At 35.0% G+C, this 18,418-nt stretch overlaps 1 protein-coding gene and 1 pseudogene across 4 annotated transcripts in view; one reads left to right on the forward strand and one right to left on the reverse strand.

Moving 5' to 3' along the window:
* Positions 1-18,418, forward strand: part of MED23 (mediator complex subunit 23) — a 41,647-nt gene that overhangs the window by 10,371 nt on the left and 12,858 nt on the right. For all 4 annotated transcript variants that reach the window (XM_027602360.1, XM_027602362.1, XM_027602359.2 and 1 more), the window contains 8 exons: positions 4,885-5,085; positions 6,927-7,070; positions 9,185-9,330; positions 10,314-10,559; positions 12,964-13,106; positions 14,110-14,284; positions 14,983-15,146; positions 17,561-17,685. In XM_027602360.1, the coding sequence (XP_027458161.1) occupies positions 4,885-5,085; positions 6,927-7,070; positions 9,185-9,330; positions 10,314-10,559; positions 12,964-13,106; positions 14,110-14,284; positions 14,983-15,146; positions 17,561-17,685 (1,344 nt within the window). The remainder of the gene's footprint in view (positions 1-4,884; positions 5,086-6,926; positions 7,071-9,184; positions 9,331-10,313; positions 10,560-12,963; positions 13,107-14,109; positions 14,285-14,982; positions 15,147-17,560; positions 17,686-18,418) is intronic.
* On the reverse strand, positions 16,337-16,477 carry LOC113928202 (annotated as a pseudogene).

Below are 18,418 nucleotides of genomic sequence, written 5' to 3' on the forward strand. Positions count from 1 at the left end.
TTTTGGTTTTTGGTGTTTGTTTTTTTATATTCTTTTTTTTTCTTTTTTCTTTTTTCTTTTTTCCTTTTTCTTTTTTTTTTTTTAACAAAGAGACAACACCTGGCACACAATAATGCCTGTCACTTTTTGATGGGTTGTTTTTCCTTCCCACTCCATTTTACTTTTTTTTTTTTTTTTAAATACTTTAGGGCCAAAGCTTGCCTTGTGGAATTTTCAGAGATGGAAAGATTTATGGTGGCCTTTATCTTTCCAGATTATTAAAACATAAATAAATAACATCTATAAAAATACTTACGTTGCTTTGCCTTAAAACAAAAACAAATTAAAAACAAAACAAAAAAGAGGAAAAACTTTAATAGAGATACGTTATTTTAAAAGTTGGAGTGGTAAACTTTATACAGGGAAGGTTTTTTTTGGAAACATGGGGATTGACTAAGAAATGTCACACTCTTAGGTGACCCCACACCTGCTTGACAAACACCCTTCTTTGTCAGTCTTTGCCAGAAGTGTCCTCCTCCTAGAGTGGGCTCCTTGCTATTGAAGCTCACCTGTAGTAGGAGAAAAACACTGTGGCCAAACTTTATAAACCAAACTCTTATACAGTCCCAAGTCTGTTCCAGGACTTTTCACCTTTGAGATTTTAAACAAAATAGTGGTTCCAATTATTTTTGTTAAAAATTTTTGAGCCCAACATATTAAAATAGACCAGCTTTTTGATTTTAAAAAGACGTTCTTGTCTAGGTTATATAAAATAGCGTTACTGTTTGCAATACTATAGTGAAGGTTGTGCCAGTGCTTCCATTTATAAAGCCCTATTTTTAAGGACATATAGCTTGGCCATAAAACTTGCTCAGTGTTGAAACTTTGCATGCCAAACCTCACCCTAGTAGCAGTATCTCTTTTATTATTTTAAGTTTTTTCTTCTGAAAAATTTACCAATTTTCCTTGTTTGGACAAGCCTATGTACATGTGAAACTGAAACTGCTTCACACTACAGTATCTGACAGTTACTTCATATAACCTGTCAATTTAACATCTTAAATACCAAGTCATTAATTCTGATCAACTTTCACTTGAGTTAGAGGTAAGTATTCAGTCAACTTTGAAAGAATGCTTCATGCTATGTCTTAAAATTAATTTTTGCAGTGAACTTAAAGTCATACTTGACTCAATTTTTCTTACAGTTTGGTGGATAAATGTACTCATGGTCATTTGAGCTGCGAGTACCTTCCCCCAGATATCCTTAGTTATCATTAGCTTTTTTCTCTTGGGATGCAGCTCTTCTCAAAGTAGAAATTGACAAAACAAGTCATAGGAGAGTATTTCTGATTTGATTATTTTAATAACAAGTTTCAACCTAAAAAAAGTTTATGACTAAGACATAAATCCATAAAAAATAAAGTTTATAATGGAAATGCTGACAGAACATTATTAGTATTGGTCCCACTGTAAACATTGTCAGAAGTTCACAATTCATCAGTAATTGTTTTGGTAGAAAACTCTGTAGTGAATGGACTGTAGATGGAAGATATATGCTGAATTGACTTGATATATTATTTTTACCACCTGGAAAGTAGAGTAGAAAATGAGAATACGAAGTATAAACATATGATTAAAAATAAACAAGTGATCTTATCACATCTTTTATCATTACAGAACTATATCCTGCACTATACTTTCTTGTCCTTTCTCTAGCAATGCAATAATTTACTTAAAGCTTGAAACCTTTTAAGAGCTATCCATATTGCATTTTCCAGTAGGAATTGGGCTATATATTATCCTAAAGTCGGTCACATTCAGAATGTCATAAATAGCCCAGTTCTGTGACCAGCAAAGTGGAGGGTTCACAGTGGAAGAATCCTGTTCTGTGTGTTTACACAACTTTGTGTTCTTTCTGCCGAATAAGAACATTACAAAACAGATACACTCCTCAAGCTTTTTTGTGGTGGTGTGTAAATTCTGGCTACCCTGAGACATTGAGGTACTAGACGAATCACTCAGTTATGTTTGAAAGGCACCATTGAAAGTGGTATTAACTGGCATAGGGCTCCAATTCTGATTGGCAGAGAATATGATAAATGGCATACAAAGGGATTTCTCTTCCCAACTTGTCCTGAATAGCTATTGCTCTAAAATTGATTTCTAGCACTGAAATAATGATTTGAAATTAACAAGTCCACCTAACTACAATATGTTAAAATTTTACAACAAAAGCAGTACCAGAACTGTTACATCAGAATTGTCAGGGGCCACTTAATATAGGATATGGTTATTTAGACTGAAAAGCATTACCATTTGCCATTTGAAATAGTGGTGGGAAAGAATCGGGCATGAGTAGATGTTAATGCTAGTGTTTCTGTTAATGCCTTGTGCCTCATTTTCAGCTTTTACCAAAGCTTAAAGTTAAGTAAGTTTCCAGTGCAGTTTGAGCTACTATGCAGAAATTAAGTTGTTAAAATATTGAACTTAGATTCTTACTGTTTAAACAGGTTTTAACTAAATATGCATATAGATATGATGTAAACTAGCTAATTTGACTTACATGCCTATTTCTTGAAGACTTAAATTTACAAAAGCTTTCAGAAAGCACATTGTAAATAGCCATAGACAAAGCATCCAGTGGCTTACCAAATTACCATAGCCTCGTGATTGATAATTAATCTTTATCAGATTATTAAACTGCTTTACAAATTTATATTTATTCCACTTTGTAAAATAATCTACATGGTGGAGAATATTAATTTTAATGTACTTATTTTTTAGTAATGAAAACTAAAGCTAAACTTTTTCTCAAGTAGTTAACACATCATTTTATATTTCGGTGGGGTTTTTTCTTTTTTTTTTTTTCTGATATTAATAAAATTGGCAAATAAACAAAGGAACTAAGCTATCCCCAAAATCAGTTTGAGAAATATCCTTGGCTTTAACCAAAACACCTGGGAAACATGGAGTTAATCCTGATAGATGTTCTGTCACACTCAGACACCAGGGCATTGGATACCATAGAGATTCTAGACTAATGTAATTCTTAACAGAAGATTTAGAGGTAATTTGAGTCGTGGTATGTATTGAAAGATCATCAGCTTTAACTGTAAATTTCCCAGTTCTTACTTTGTCAAAATCTTAATATTTTTGGTTTTCCTCTTTAAATCATTACCTATATGACCATTACAACACAGTTAAAGATATGTAGGTAAAAATCTAGTTTTTTTTTAAATAAATAGCTAACACTAAAAAGGGAAATTCCAAAATGACTCAGGTGCTAAAAACCAATTTTATTTAGTTCTTTTTTCCTGAAGTGGACTAATGGAAGACCATTGTGGCTGGAGGAATAGATGACAAATTGGTTAGTTTCCAAACTAGAAGCAAATTCCCATCACTAATGAAAAATTCCTACTGGAAATCCTGGCTTTACTTCTTTTCACAAATTTTTCTGACTCTTGTATACTTTGAATGATTTCACTCTAAATTTGTGTTGTCTGACACATTTCTTAGGTTGTTGGTGGTTGGCAGAACTAGTGAATTTCAAGCCCTGTACACAGTAGTTTTGCATGCTGATTTAAGAAATAGTTTGTAGTGTTGTCTGTTGCACTTTGCTCTGCTTCATAATGATAATTACATTTGGAGGGAAAGTACTGTAGTCTCAACTGGTGGTGTTACTATTGCTATTTGTAAACCTGTAATGTGGTTGAACTGTGATCATGGCATTGTGTTTTTGGAAAAACTATGAAACAACCATTGATGCTTACTGTTTTGGATAGATGTTTGTTTTATTTGCATGCTTTAAGAAAGTGCAGCTATATTGGAGCTTTACAAGTTTGGAGCTGGCAAAGAGCATGCAAAAGAGGGGATGCTACTCATTATGTTTTGTTTTTTTCCAAATCCGTCCCCATTTTGCATTTTTCCCCTAAATTTAAAGAAATCATATCCCTTTTTCATGGCAAAAGACTAATAATCATGTCTAAAGTTTAGAGGGAAAGCATTTGTATTCACTAGAAAGGCTTCCAACTGCTTGGCCGTTAAGTCATATAACATATTTTATAAAAGAAATATGAAAATGGCTTAAAATATGGCTTAACATATTTCTTTTGGTAAAAGTATATATTTTTTAAATCACTTTTAAAAGCATAAATCTTTTTGCCTCTAGAAAGGGAAGTTGCATTTTCATTTTTAGTGTTTAAATTCAATTCTTTTTCTTGTTTTAGATTTTAAAATAGTCTAATTTAAAATTAAAGCTGCATTATGTTTGGCTTCTAAGAAGGAAGAGCAGAGATTAACTTTGAGATCAGTGTTTTTGTAGAGGAAGTTTCCATTTCAGTATCAGGATCAATAACACACATTGAAAAACAGATACTGAGTAATCTGGCAGCTATTTAGATATACCTCTGTATGTAAAGTTAGTATAAATTTGTGGTGGTTACTTTAAAATACATAGATTCTCTCTGCTTTGTTTGCTCTCATCACAATATTTGATTCTTGGAGATTCAGGGTTTTTATATTTTGAGTTAGAATGCAAAATTAATACTGCTATCCTCATTTCATATGCTTTTTAAATTACCTTTTTTCAAAAGATAAATAACAAAATTTTCTACTGTGCAGTGCCCCTTGTCAAATTGAAACAATGACGTGTGTAGTGAAAGCCAGAAGTTAATAAGACTTAGTCTGTTTTCCCTGAGATCTGAAAAGTAATTTTTTTATGGAACTCATCCTCTATGATAATGTAACATGATGCAGCTTTAATAGACTAAATCTAACCTTAACTTTCTAAGTTCAACTTCATTCCATGCTTCTCAGCCTCTTGTTACAATTAATGCCCATTAACCGGTAACTTCTAAAACTAACCGGGAGGCTTTTGGAATACTGTATCTAATCTCTGCCCTACAGCACAAACAGCGCTGCCCTGTGCTGGAGGACCAGTTGGTGGATCTGGTGGTTTATGCCATGGAGCGGTCCGAGACTGAGGAGAAGTTTGACGACGGCGGAACAAGCCAACTCCTGTGGCAGCATCTCTCAAGTCAGCTCATTTTCTTTGTGCTTTTCCAGTTTGCAAGTTTTCCACACATGGTCCTTTCTCTTCATCAGAAGGTAAGTACTAAATCTTTCATCAGAGCCACTTCACCTGTTAATTAGTATGTTTTAGACTGGTATGGACATTGCCTAGTGATTTCAGCCATGACAGAAGTTCTTAGCCCTAATTTCTGTTTTGTGCGGTGCTTTTATGGTTTCTAAACTTTACACTTTCTTGTCACTGTAAATATTGGTTTCAGTCATTCATTCCATATATTCATAGTGCAAGGACCAGGGGATACAAAATGAGAAGGCACTGGGGTACCCTCAAGGAGCTCCTTACTATTGGGAAGATACAGGAGTAAACAATTTGATTATAATTTAATAGTTCACATAATGGAAGCGTGTTTTCCTGCAGTAGGTATGAAGGAGAATAGTCCCTATTCAAGACATCAGGAATGGCTTTATCAAAGAGATCTTGAAGCTAGCACTTGAAGGACAAGTAGAAATTTGCCAAGAGGAGAAAATAAGAAAGTGTTCCCATTGCAATAACGTGATCATTTGGAAAAGGATAAATATGTGTGGGAACTGGAAAGAAAAATATAAACAGGAACATGTTGGTGAGATCAGGAAGGCAAGAAGGCAAGACCAGACAGGGGAAACTTTATATGGCCAACTGTTTGTTCTAAGGCGTTTAGATCCTCTTTGGGAGGCAAATGAGGAGGGAAATGACATCATCATATAAAAGTGGGAAAAATTACTGCTAATTGCCACATGTAGGAAGATGGTGACATAAAGAGATGGAAGGGGCCAAAATCAGAGGCAAGGAAATTGGTAAGGGAGCCTTTGCAATGATCTGGGTGGAAGATGCTGACGGCCCAAACCAGAACAGAGGAGGAACCCAAGACCAGGTATACTGAGACAGGTATGCTGAGAATAGGACTTGCCCCTGGATAGGTAACAGAGGGAAAAACAGGAGTCTAGGATCACTCACTGGTTTCTCTTTTGGCAGTGAATGAAAAAGTGGGACAATGAATCCAAAACAGGGACTACAAGTAGAAGAGTATGTCTGTGGAAGAGTTGGTTTTATCATAAGATTTTAGACACATTGAATGGAAATAAATGTTGTTATATTTGTAGTATCTCTACAACATGGATTATTTGGGGGAAACTTTTTTGTAAGCCTTGTTAAAATCCTTCCAACCGCCAATGACCCCCACTGCCACCCCCACCACCATTAATCAATGGCTGTTATAATTTGCAGGAAACCAGAAGTGTTTTTTGATAACAACTTCTTGAAGATTTTATTTTATTTTTATTTTTTTAAAGATTTTATTTTTTATTTATTTGACAGAGAGAGACACAGCAAGAGAGGGAACACAAGCAGGGGGAGTGGGAGAGGGAGAAGCAGGCTTCCCTCTGAGCAGGGAGCCCAACGTGGGGCTTGATCCCAGGACCCTGGGATCATGACCTGAGCCGAAAGCAGACACTTAACCGACTGAGCCACCCAGGCGTCCCTTGAAGATTTTAAATTAAAAAAAAAAAAAAAATCCTTTTGGTATCATGAAGTATTCCTTGTGTTTTGATGAGATATTTTAACAAATTATCTCATATTAAACTTGATTCTCTTGCATACATAGGCAACCTAGTTATGTTTTAAAATATTTAAATTTTGATATGCATAGCTGTTTTGTGGGTCACGGAGGAAACATAAATGTAGAATATTAAAATAATTTAAAAAGCTTTGCTTGGTGTGTCTTGAGTTGAGACTAAGTATTTTGTAAATGCCAAAGTTAGATGCTAACTTTTGGAGAACAGGGTTTCTCCTGGTTTTTTGTTTTGTTTTGTTTTTCTTTAAACTTTACTATATCCATCTCTTTAACCAGCTGTGTAGATGTGTATTTAAACATCTTTTACAGTTAGCAGGGCGAGGACTGATTAAAGGCAGAGATCATCTAATGTGGGTTCTCCTGCAATTCATTTCTGGAAGTATTCAGAAAAATGCACTAGCTGATTTTCTCCCTGTCATGAAGCTCTTTGACCTTCTATATCCAGAAAAAGAAGTAAGTTTTATAAAATAGTTAACAGTGTGATGAATGGATTATGTCTAATTTATGTTTAGTGTGATTTTGTGGAAAGATCATTGGATTTGGAAGCTGAAAACCTGAGTTCTTTCCCAATTCTGTGACTAACCATAAATTGGGAAGGACATCAGTCCCTCTTGACGTTAGTTTACTCATATGTGAAGTGAAGAAATTGAACTAGATTATTTCTGGTTTATCTCTTAAAATTGAACATCTTGTATAGCAAGCTCTTTCTCTACGTTCTAAATAGGTTTACAATTTTTAAAAGCATTAAGCTGTTTTAATCTATACACATCATTGACTGACCAAATAACATTAGTATCTGTTAATATCTTTTGTTTGTTTGCCAATTGTGTTCCCCCTATTTCATTATATGAGTATTTGAGTAAAATATGGTATATATTGATGATTGCCATTTTTAAAAATACATTTTGTTACGGAAATTTTTAATGCACAAAAAAGGTAGAGTGAATAGAAAAATAAACTCCTATGTACTCATCACCAAGAAATATTTTTTTAAGTTTTTTATTAGTTTCAGGTGTATAATACAATGATTCAACAATTCTATACATTACTCAATGCTCATCATGATAAGTATACTGTTTAATCCCCATCACCTCTTTCACCCATCCTCTCACCCGCCTCCCCTCTGGTAACCATCTGTTTGTTCTCTGTAGGTAAGAGTATTTCTTGGTTTGTTTCTCTCTCATTTTTTTTTTCTTTGCTCAGTTGTTTCGTTTCTTAAATTCCACACATATGTTATTTGTCTTTCTCTGACTGATTTACTTCGCTCAACATTATACTCTGTAGCTCTATCCATGTTGTTGTAAATGGCAAGATTTCATTTTTATGACAGTAATTTTCCATCATGTGTATACACACACACACACACACACACACACACACACACACACACACACACACACACACACACACACACACACACACACACCATATCTTATTCATTCATCTCTTGATGGACACGAGCTGTTTCCATAATTTGGCTATTATAGATAATGCTGCAGTAAGCATAGGGGTGCATGTGTCCCTTTGAATTTGTGTTTTTATACCCAGTAGTGCATTCAATTACTGGATCGTAGGGTAGTTCTATTTTTAACTTTCTGAGGAAACTCCATACTGTTTTCCATAGTGACTGCACCAGAGTGCAATCCCACCAACAGTGCAAGAGTGTTCCTTTTTCTCCACATCCTTGCCGACGCTTGTTTCTTGTGTTTTTGAGTTTAGCCATTCTGATAGATGTGAGGGGATATCTCATTGTAGTTTTAAGAAACATCCTTGCTTCATCTTTCCACTCATCTTTTTTCTTAACACTAGACAATTTTATTTCTATTTTTTTATTTTTTATATCAAGTTTTTTTTTTTTAAGATTTTATTTATTTGCGAGAGAGAGAATGAGAGACAGAGAGCATGAGAGGGAGGAGGGTCAGAGGAAGAAGCAGACTCCCTGCCGAGCAGGGAGCCCGATGTGGGACTCGATCCCGGGACTCCAGGATCATGACCTGAGCCAAAGGCAGTTGCCTAACCAACTGAGCCACCCAGGAGCCCAACACTAGACAATTTTAAAGCAAATTCCAGACATCCACGTCATTTCCCCCATCAGCATATAATATATGTATATGTGTGATGATGTATATTATTAGTACTTATTTTTTAATAGTACTTATTTAGACTGTATATTTCTTGTTAGATGTTCTTGAAAAGCATATATGTGACTTTTAGAAATTCTGCGTTTTCAGCATATTCCTCACATTCAGTAAAATTTCATGTTTTTTTTTTAAAGAATAATTTTAAATGATTGTGAATGCCTCGTGACAGTAGGAAAAACTCAACCAAGCATCTGTGAATTTCTGTTAATTTCTTGGCAAGGAAAAATAATCTTGTAATAGTTTCATTATTTTATAGCTGTTAGATCTTCTGATTTGTATTATTGAATAGTCAAAGAACAATTGAAGTTAAAGGATATTTTAAAAAGAGGTATATCAATAATGGATTATTAGAATACGTATTTATTAGAATACACAGAATTAGTTAATTCTTCTCTTTCCTATAATATGCATATTGTTATTTTCCAGTATATCCCAGTTCCCGATATTAACAAACCCCAGTCAACTCATGCCTTTGCGATGACTTGCATTTGGATTCATCTCAATAGAAAAGCCCAAAATGACAACTCCAAGCTACAGATTCCAATACCTCATTCCCTAAAGCTTCACCATGAGTAAGTAATTTGTAGGTTAAGTTAATTTTTTTAATTAATAAGTAGTGTATTGTAGGCTACTCTTGGTCTCAGTTTTTGTATGAAATATGGAAATCTCCCCACACCCACTGGGGGTAAAGGTGAATATTTAATGTGTAATGGCCTGCCAAGGAAAACTGACCAATACCTGTATCAGAAAACAACTAGAAAATTTTTATGTGTTTGCAGATATATATATATTTATTTAATTTCCAGGTCTAATTTTTGCTTTTACATGTTTTACCTTAATTAAAGTTCTTATTTTCCAAAAGCATGTGAAAATGTTTCAAAATTTCTTAAGTACTCAGGAGTTGAGAGTGATCTGACAGATGTCTTCACTCCCTGGGCAGCCAGGATTATTTGAGCTGCTCTGGCTGGTGTGCTCCCTTACACCGTTTACAGAGCTGTGATTACTCAGAGAAGATTGCCTTGTTAGATAGACTTGGCTTTAGATAGGGTGTTAGGAAAACCTGAACTTCCCACCTAGAACTTCTGCCAGGGACTGCCAAATCTCTTCATAGGAGACTGTAGGGTAGGTGGACTTCACATTTCACTTGTGAAGTGAAAGTGGACATTCCTTATAAGACATTCCTTAATCATCTTTTCACAGTGACATCTATAATGAAGCCACATTGTTGTGTTTAACCAGATAGATAATAAATAGAAACCAAGGTCATGAATTCTTGAGTTATTTCTTCATTATTTGAATCCTAGTGCTGTGTATTTAGTAATACTTAACAAATATCCATTAATTGATAACCTGTGATTACTTAAGTTCTTTTTGAAAGGCTGCTCAAACTTTTCTATGTTTCCACTCTACATTTTGGGCAGAAACTGTCATACCTGTAGGAGTAAAGATAGTATTAGTAAATCATTTCATGAAATTAAATGTTTTTTGAAGCACAGAGTTAATGTTCTGGAAATTATTTGCATTGTTTACTGTTTAATGGTACTTGAAATTTTAGGTTCCTACAGCAGAGTCTTAGAAATAAAAGTTTACAGATGAATGACTATAAGATTGCCCTGCTGTGTAATGCATACTCTACAAATTCAGAATGTTTTACATTACCCATGGGAGCTCTGGTAGAAACAATTTATGGAAATGGAATTATGAGAGTACCTCTTCCTGGAACGAGCTGCTTGGCTTCAGCATCTATTACTCCCTTACCCATGAACCTCCTAGATTCACTGACAGTTCATGCCAAAATGAGGTATGTTCTTTTTATTTATTTGCTCCTGTGTCAGGGAATTGACATCAGTGTAGTATAGGCTTTATTTCATGATTGTGTGTGTGTTTTATGGTCAGGTACATTTTTTAAAAAAATGATTAGGTTTATTTTATTACAAAAATGATATTTACTTATTTTTTTAAGGTTTTGTTTATTTGAGAGACAGCGCACACATGACCAGGGGGAGGGGCAGAGGGAGCGGCAGGCAGAGGGAGAAGCAGACTCCCCACTGAGCAAGGAGCCCTATACGGGGCTCAATCCCAGGACCCCGGGATTGTGACCTGAGCTGAAGGCAGACATTTAACCGACTGAGCCACCCAGGCGTCCCAAAAGTGGTATTACAGGAATTCTAGAGTGTACAAATAAACCTCAAGAAAATATTGAGAAATAAGCATTGTAAAATTTTTTGGTGTATGTTCTGAGACTTTTTTTCTGTGTATAAATATATGCATTTATGGGTTGGGATTTTTCTTTTAACAAAATGGATTCTTACTGCAATAGTTTTTTTTTTTTTAAGATTTTATTTGTTTATTGGAGAGAGAGAGAGCGAGATCAGTGGGAGGAGGGGCAGAGAGAAGGAGAAGTAGACTCCCCTCTGAGCAGGGAGCGGATGAGGGATTTGATCCCAGGATGTTGAGATCAGGACCTGAGCAGAAGGCGGACGCTTAATCAACTGAGCCACTCAGGCGCCCTGCAATACTCTTTTATAACCACCTTTTCCCCATAATAATTGATCAAACACCTCTTTCAGTCTAGTGTTTTTTTAAAAACATCTGTTTTAATTTCTATAAAGAAGTCTTTTGTGTGGCTATATATGTTTATTTAGCCAGTTCCACATTGTTGGACATGAATTATTCGCAGTGTCTTAGTATAATGATGGCTATGAAAACTGCTTTTAAGGCTGTATTTGCACCTATCTATAATACATTTTTATTAAATAATTTGCTGAAGGTAAATTGCTGAGTCCAGGGATATGAAAATTATAATGCCTGTACTATATTGATAATAAATAGGGATGCTTTTAGAATTGACATTTTGCATAGTTTCTAAAAAGATGGGAATGGCTCTGTTGGTTGTGATTCTAGAACCTCAGGTACCCCTAGGAGCCAAGCTGACAATGTGAGTGCCACATGCTGCTGAGTGAAAGAGCATCAGGTGTTCATGCACATGCAAGTATGTGTATCTAGAAGAGATTGAGGCTGAATGAAGCATGCAGGGCTTACCTCATGGTGCCGCCATTTTAGCTAATTTCTATCATGTAAGAATGTAGACTAGTATAGCTAGATCTTCTAAATTTTTTTGAGAAGGGATAGAAATCCAGATTTTCATTTCTAGTCTTTAGCTCTTTAAGTATTGGCTCAGAGTTCAGACACTATGTAGGTAAAGGAGAATGTATCTGTGGGACATCAGTTCTAGAAGAGCCATGCTCTTTTTCTAATGGTAAACATTGTCATAGCATTATACATGTACTTTACCTGCTTGTGTGACAGAGTTGAGGAAAACCCTGTTAGAACCCAACATTTGGATCTTAGCAGTGATTTTTTTTTAAGTAATTCTCTGATGAAAGTCATTTAATTTCTGAAATAGTTTGTTACATACTTGAAAAAGAAAAACAGACTAAAACCATACATGGCTCTTTTTGTTTAAATTAGTTTGGGGTTTGTTTTTGGTTTTTGTGTGTTTTAGTCTTTTTTTTTTTAAAAGATTTCATTTATTTGAGAGAGAGAGAATGAGAGAGAGTACGAGAGGGAAGAGGGTCAGAGGGAGAAGCAGACCCCCCGCTGAGCAGGGAGCCCGATGTGGGACTCGATCCCGGGACTCCGGGATCATGACCTGAGCCGAAGGCAGTCACTAAACCAACTGAGCCACCCAGGCGCCCTTTAATTCAAGTGTGTTCTTAGAGTCATACCCAAATTTTGCTTTTCCATATGCAGAGGGATCCTGATGTGCATTGAAAGCACCATGGAAACCAGAATTAGTCTCAGGTTGTACACTGCATCACCACCAAGTGTCCTGTACAACTTAAATGATTAAAATGGAGCTCATGCATTCATGTATTTAAGTTTAGATTTTTTCTGAAGATTTTTTTTATTTATTTGTCAGAACGAGAGATATAGTGAGAGAGAGAGAGAGAGCGTGAGAGTGAGTGCACAAGCAAGGGGAATAGCAGGCAGAGGGAGAAGCAGGCTCTTCACTGAGCAAAGAGCCCGATGCGGGACTCAATCCCAGGACCCTGGGATCATGATCTGAGCTGAAGGCAGACACTTAACAGACTGAGCCACCCAGGCGTCCCTAAGTTTAGATTTATAGCAAGTTCCCTATAAGTAGTGTAACTGCTTCTCTATGTCAAAAATAAGGATTTTTCTTTTCTTTTGTTTTTCCTCAGCCTTATCCATAGCATTGCTACCAGAGTGATAAAACTTGCTCATGCAAAATCCAGTGTGGCCTTGGCTCCAGCCCTAGTGGAAACTTACAGTCGTTTATTGGTCTATATGGAGATAGAGTCCTTGGGCATCAAAGGATTTATCAGTAAGACAGAACTTTCTGGTGTTTATAACCATTAACCCATTCATTAATTCAACAGGTATTCTTTTAGGTGCTGGGGATGCAATAGTATGCAGATGTCACTTCCATCATAGAGATTACCTGCTAATTAGGGGGACAGACAAATAAATAAAGTATGGAATATGTCAGATGATAAGTCTTATGGAGAAAAATCAATCAAAAAAGAGGGATAAGAGTGTGAGAGTGAGGAGAGTGAGTTGTACTTTTAAAGTTATGATAAGAAAAAGGTGTTCTGTTAAGTGTTTGGGATGCAGTGAGCTAGACAGACATGGTACCTATTCTTATGCAGGAATGTGTGGTCCCATGTGCTTCTTTTGCTGGTTTGCCCCTGGGGCTAAGTCTGACTGGCAATAGGGAAGGAGGTTTCCTGCATTTCAGGAGATGGCTTATAGTATCTGTTAGTTGTTAGCAGTTCTAAGTAATAGATACTTTCCAATATAGAAGTGTTTTTCTGATTCATGGTAATTACAGCTTTTTACTAATACAGCATAATTTTAATTTGAACCATAATTACTCTTCTTCCCAGATAATTGAGGGTTGAATACAGCTTTTTTGGGAGAGAGGAAGGAATAAGAGTGGGTGTCATGTAATTTGTATATTAAAAAAATGATCCTCATACTTCAAAAGAGTGGGAACATTAACGTTATAAAAGTAAAAGACAACTAAGAAGTGAGGAAGGGTAATTTTTTTTTCATATGTTGTCTCAGTTTTTCAGATGAACTTGAGTATCATTTGTCATATTCCAGCCAAAAAAAAAAGCTAACTTGGTATTCTAATTAAGATAAAGATTTTTTTTTTCCTTACCATTAAAGGAGAAATTAATGGAGAAAATTTGGAAAGAGTGTCTGTGTGTGTGTGTGTGTTCATCATCAAATCTTTATATAGATTTTACTCCATGTGACTTTTCTTCAGTGCTTTTAATTCATAGCTTTTATAATTGGTGCCTTAAATTGTCTTGTTCCTCAAGGTCAACTTTTACCAACTGTTTTCAAGTCCCATGCCTGGGGGATCTTACACACACTTCTTGAGATGTTCAGCTACCGGATGCACCACATCCAGCCTCATTATAGAGTGCAGCTGCTGAGCCATCTTCATACTCTAGCCGCAGTTGCACAAACCAACCAGAACCAGCTCCATCTCTGGTGAGCTCTTGGATGACGATCTTTCCTTAAGATTTCTTAGAAACTTTGTTGAACATGGGGAACTTAATCCTTTATAGTATTTGTTTTCATATGTCATAAACCTCCTCTGCTTCTAGAGTCTTGTATCTCCAGTACAGAAGTAGAGGACAGCTTTTAAATAGGAAGTTATTGAGGTAGTTCAGTCCTCGCCAAGTGCTCTTTGGCCTGAGAAGTACTTCCAAGGCTTTTGACAAAATGTTCTAATTTAGCCCTTAAGAATGTTGGATTTAAATACACTTCAGATTATGGTTATATTATCATGTCACTTTGATTTTGCTCTAAGTGAAAATATATTTCAGATTGAAAAATGTAATTTTTGAAATGCTGTATATCTAGGTGAAATTGTTTAGTCCTATAAGCTACAAGCTATCTTTTTCAAATGTGTAAATAATGTCATTTGGTTTTGCTATAAAATTTGGCACCTCGGTTTTTTTGTTTTTGGTTTTGGTTTGGTTTTTTTTGGCACCTCAGGTTTTTAAAACAAACAAAGCTCATTTTCACGTAAAGGAGGAGGGTGTTTTTTTAATCAAAGAAGAGGAATTCATAGTTTGCATGTTTTTTTCCATTTTAATTAACCTAGAATTAGATTTAATTCTAAAATTCTGAAATTTTATATGCAACTTAATTTTTTCATTTCTTTTTGTTCTCCCGCCTTTCAGTGTTGAGAGCACTGCACTTAGGCTCATAACAGCATTAGGGAGCTCAGAGGTACAGCCACAGTTCACACGCTTCCTGAGTGATCCTAAAACGGTGCTATCCGCAGAATCTGAAGAGCTGAACCGAGCCTTAATATTGACCTTAGCTAGAGCAACTCACGTAACAGGTACAGTGAATAAATGTGGTGGTTATCACCAACAAAAACAGATGAATTAGAGCATGCAGTGTTCCTACTGATTTTTAAGGGGATAACATACTGAAAAGATCCATTTCATCTGTTTAAAAAAAAAATAGTTGTTTAATACCTTTACCATTTTAATCATTAATGGAGGTTCTTCTGTGTACTATCATTTTAACTGAGTTGAGCTTCAGTTTCCATTTTACATCATTTTTAAGTAGTGGTTCTTGAGGTTTTTGGTCTCAGGATCACTTTATACTCTTAAAAATAAAAAAAGAAATTCCCAAAGATTTTCATTAAATGGGTTATATCAATATTTACTTTATTAGATATTAAGATATATGCTTTTTAAAATTTTTTTATTTAAATTCAGTTTAGTTAATATGCACTGTATTATTAGTTGGATGCTTTTTTAATATTTTTTGATTCGCTTAAAAATAATAAACTTGTTATATATTAACATAAATGGCATATTTTTTTGTGAAAAGTAAACTATATATTCTCCAGAACAAAACTTTAGTGAGAAAAAACACCAGTTTCACATTTTTTGCATCTCTCTTTAATATCTGATGTAAAAGAAGCTTTGCTGGATCTTCTATTTACTTCTACATTTCATCTATTGCAATATGTTATTTTAGAAATGAAAAAAAATATGGCCCCACACAGGTACGAGGTTGGAAAGGGGAGGAGTATTTTAATGGCCTTTTCTAGTAATTGTCAATATTCTTTGATGTCACACAAAATTGGACAAGTAATGGTTTCTTAAACATTAGTTGCACTGTAGAATCCGAAGTTCTATCAGTGAACTTTTTGTACTCTATTACATTATAATCTTTTGGTCTGTTTTGCACACCTAATGGATTTTTTTAATTCATGTATATTTTATAACTATGAATTAGTTTTTGGAAAGCTTTGGTTCACTGAGTTATGTAGATCTTAGAAATGTTTCCACACTTCATTATACAGTATCATAAAATTACATTTGTTAGTTTCACTGCAAATTTCACTAGGAAAATCGTTAAGTTTTAGAAAACTATCAGGGTTATAGTAGTGGATACAAGTTTTCCAAAATTTTGATTTTTCACTTGAAAAGTCAGATTTTATCATTGGCAAAAGATGTGGTCATTTGTTTTCCTTGAAGTAACAGGCTCCCTTTGTTAATTTTCAAGAAAATTTCTGCTTAATGCCCAACTCCAAATAACTGTAGTTTTCTGTCAGATGTTCTTTCAAGTAAAAATGGAATTCCATAAGAAAAAAAAAAAGAGCTTATTTAACTCGATATTCCACACTTGATCTTAGCCAAAAGGCCAAGAAGCGATTTAACTCGATATTCAAACAATTGCACAAGTACTTTTACTTAGAATACCCATCATACTTTGATGTGTATAGCTAGGATGCTTTATGCATACTTCCATTTTTATCACAACATAAAATTAGATGTACTTAAGGGCTAGGATATAGTCCTTTTCACTACTTCAAGAATAGTCTTGAGTAAAACTGGCACTTCCGCCCTACTCCCCCCACCCCGCCCGAGAGTGTGGTGAAGAAGACAATGGCTGTTAGTATAGTCTGGTGCCACTGTTTGATTGTTCTGAGGGCCAGCAATTTTACTTATCATTACCTTTGCTGCATCCGTACACATATCAACACAGTGAAAAGATCAGTACTATCTTAGTATTATTATTCTAATAGTTTTGATGTCATCGAATCCTTGAAAGGATATTGGGGACCCACAGAATCCGCAGACCACACTTTGAGAACTGCTGTTTTAAAGAAATAGTTATTGAATTTAGCAACCTCAAATACATCTGTGTAAACTATCTTATTTTACATAAATTAACCTTCTTGATTTAGAGAGTTAAAGTCTTATAGCTGTTTCAACCACTAGAAAAGATATCTACTTTCTTAATTCTGTTTCCTTGGCTCAATAAAGTGCTGATACCTCATTGTCAGAGTGAACTACATGAGCAATCGTGATAGGCCTGTATCACTGTTAGATCATTGGTGCTCTGTAACCTTAAAAAAAAAAGCAAGAGCACCTGGGTGTCTCAGTCCGTTAAGCGTCCAACTCTTGATCTCAGCTCAGGTCTCAATCCTAGGGTCATGATTTCAAGTCCCATGTTGGGCTCCATGCTGGGTGTGGAGCCTACTTAAAAAAAAAAAAAAAAAAAAAGATTGCAATGTCTTTTGTCTTCTTTCCAAAAATTGTGTTCATTTTACTAATGTAATAATTCAAATCATTTATAAACTAAGAGAATATAGGTTTAAACTGAATATAACTAGCTAAGCAGTGAGCGTATTGCAGTGAAATTCAATGGATTTACATAATTGTTACTTTCTCTGTGATATTTATGAATTGTGGGTCATTTATATCTGGATTACATCTGTTTGTTTATGTTTAGATTTTTTTACAGGCTCTGATTCAATTCAGGGAACTTGGTGTAAAGACATACTTCAGACCATCATGAGTTTTACCCCTCATAACTGGGCGTCACACACTCTTAGCTGTTTTCCAGGCCCACTACAGGTAATTTGGTCTTGAATTACATATTGAATGTATACAAAATCATTCTTCCATTTAATATATATGAAATCATTCTTTCCCATTAATTCATTTTTTCCCATTTAGTGTTATTCTAGAGAGCTTGTTTTAGTGATATCCAAAGGAAATTAACTTTTATTTCTTTTTATAAAAATCTTTTGCTATTCCAAAGTCTCTTGAGTTGTTCCCTGTCATACTCCAGGATCGGATATGTTCCTAAAAATATAATTTTGGTTTTGTCTTATTAGTTAACAATCTTAGAATCTTGTGAGAATTAACATATCACCTGAAAAAAAAGGTTTCTCTCTCTTAGACCTGAAATGGGGAGAAATACAGCTTAACAAAGCTTCACAGAATACACATGGTTACACTTGACTGAATTTTTTTTAATCACACAGAAACACTATAAACTTGGCTTTTATAATATGGAGAAGGGAAAACCTCATCTGTCCTCCACTTTTCAGAGAAAAGTTTAAGCATAATGAACATCTGCTTTCTAGAACTTCCAATAGGGTTAGAGCAAACTTCTCAGAATTACCTAGAGGGCTTGTTCAGATAGACCGCTGAACTTCCAATTCAGTAGGTCTAGAATGGGGTCCGAGTCTACATTTCTTACAGGTCCCAGGTGATGCTGATTGATGGTCTGAGATAGTATAATGGATTTTCCTTATAGAGATAATAAAATATGTAACCAAAAGGTACATAAATTTCTTTTCTT

Source organism: Zalophus californianus, chromosome 7 (assembly GCF_009762305.2).
Source record: "Zalophus californianus isolate mZalCal1 chromosome 7, mZalCal1.pri.v2, whole genome shotgun sequence".
Taxonomy (NCBI): Eukaryota; Metazoa; Chordata; class Mammalia; order Carnivora; family Otariidae; genus Zalophus; species Zalophus californianus.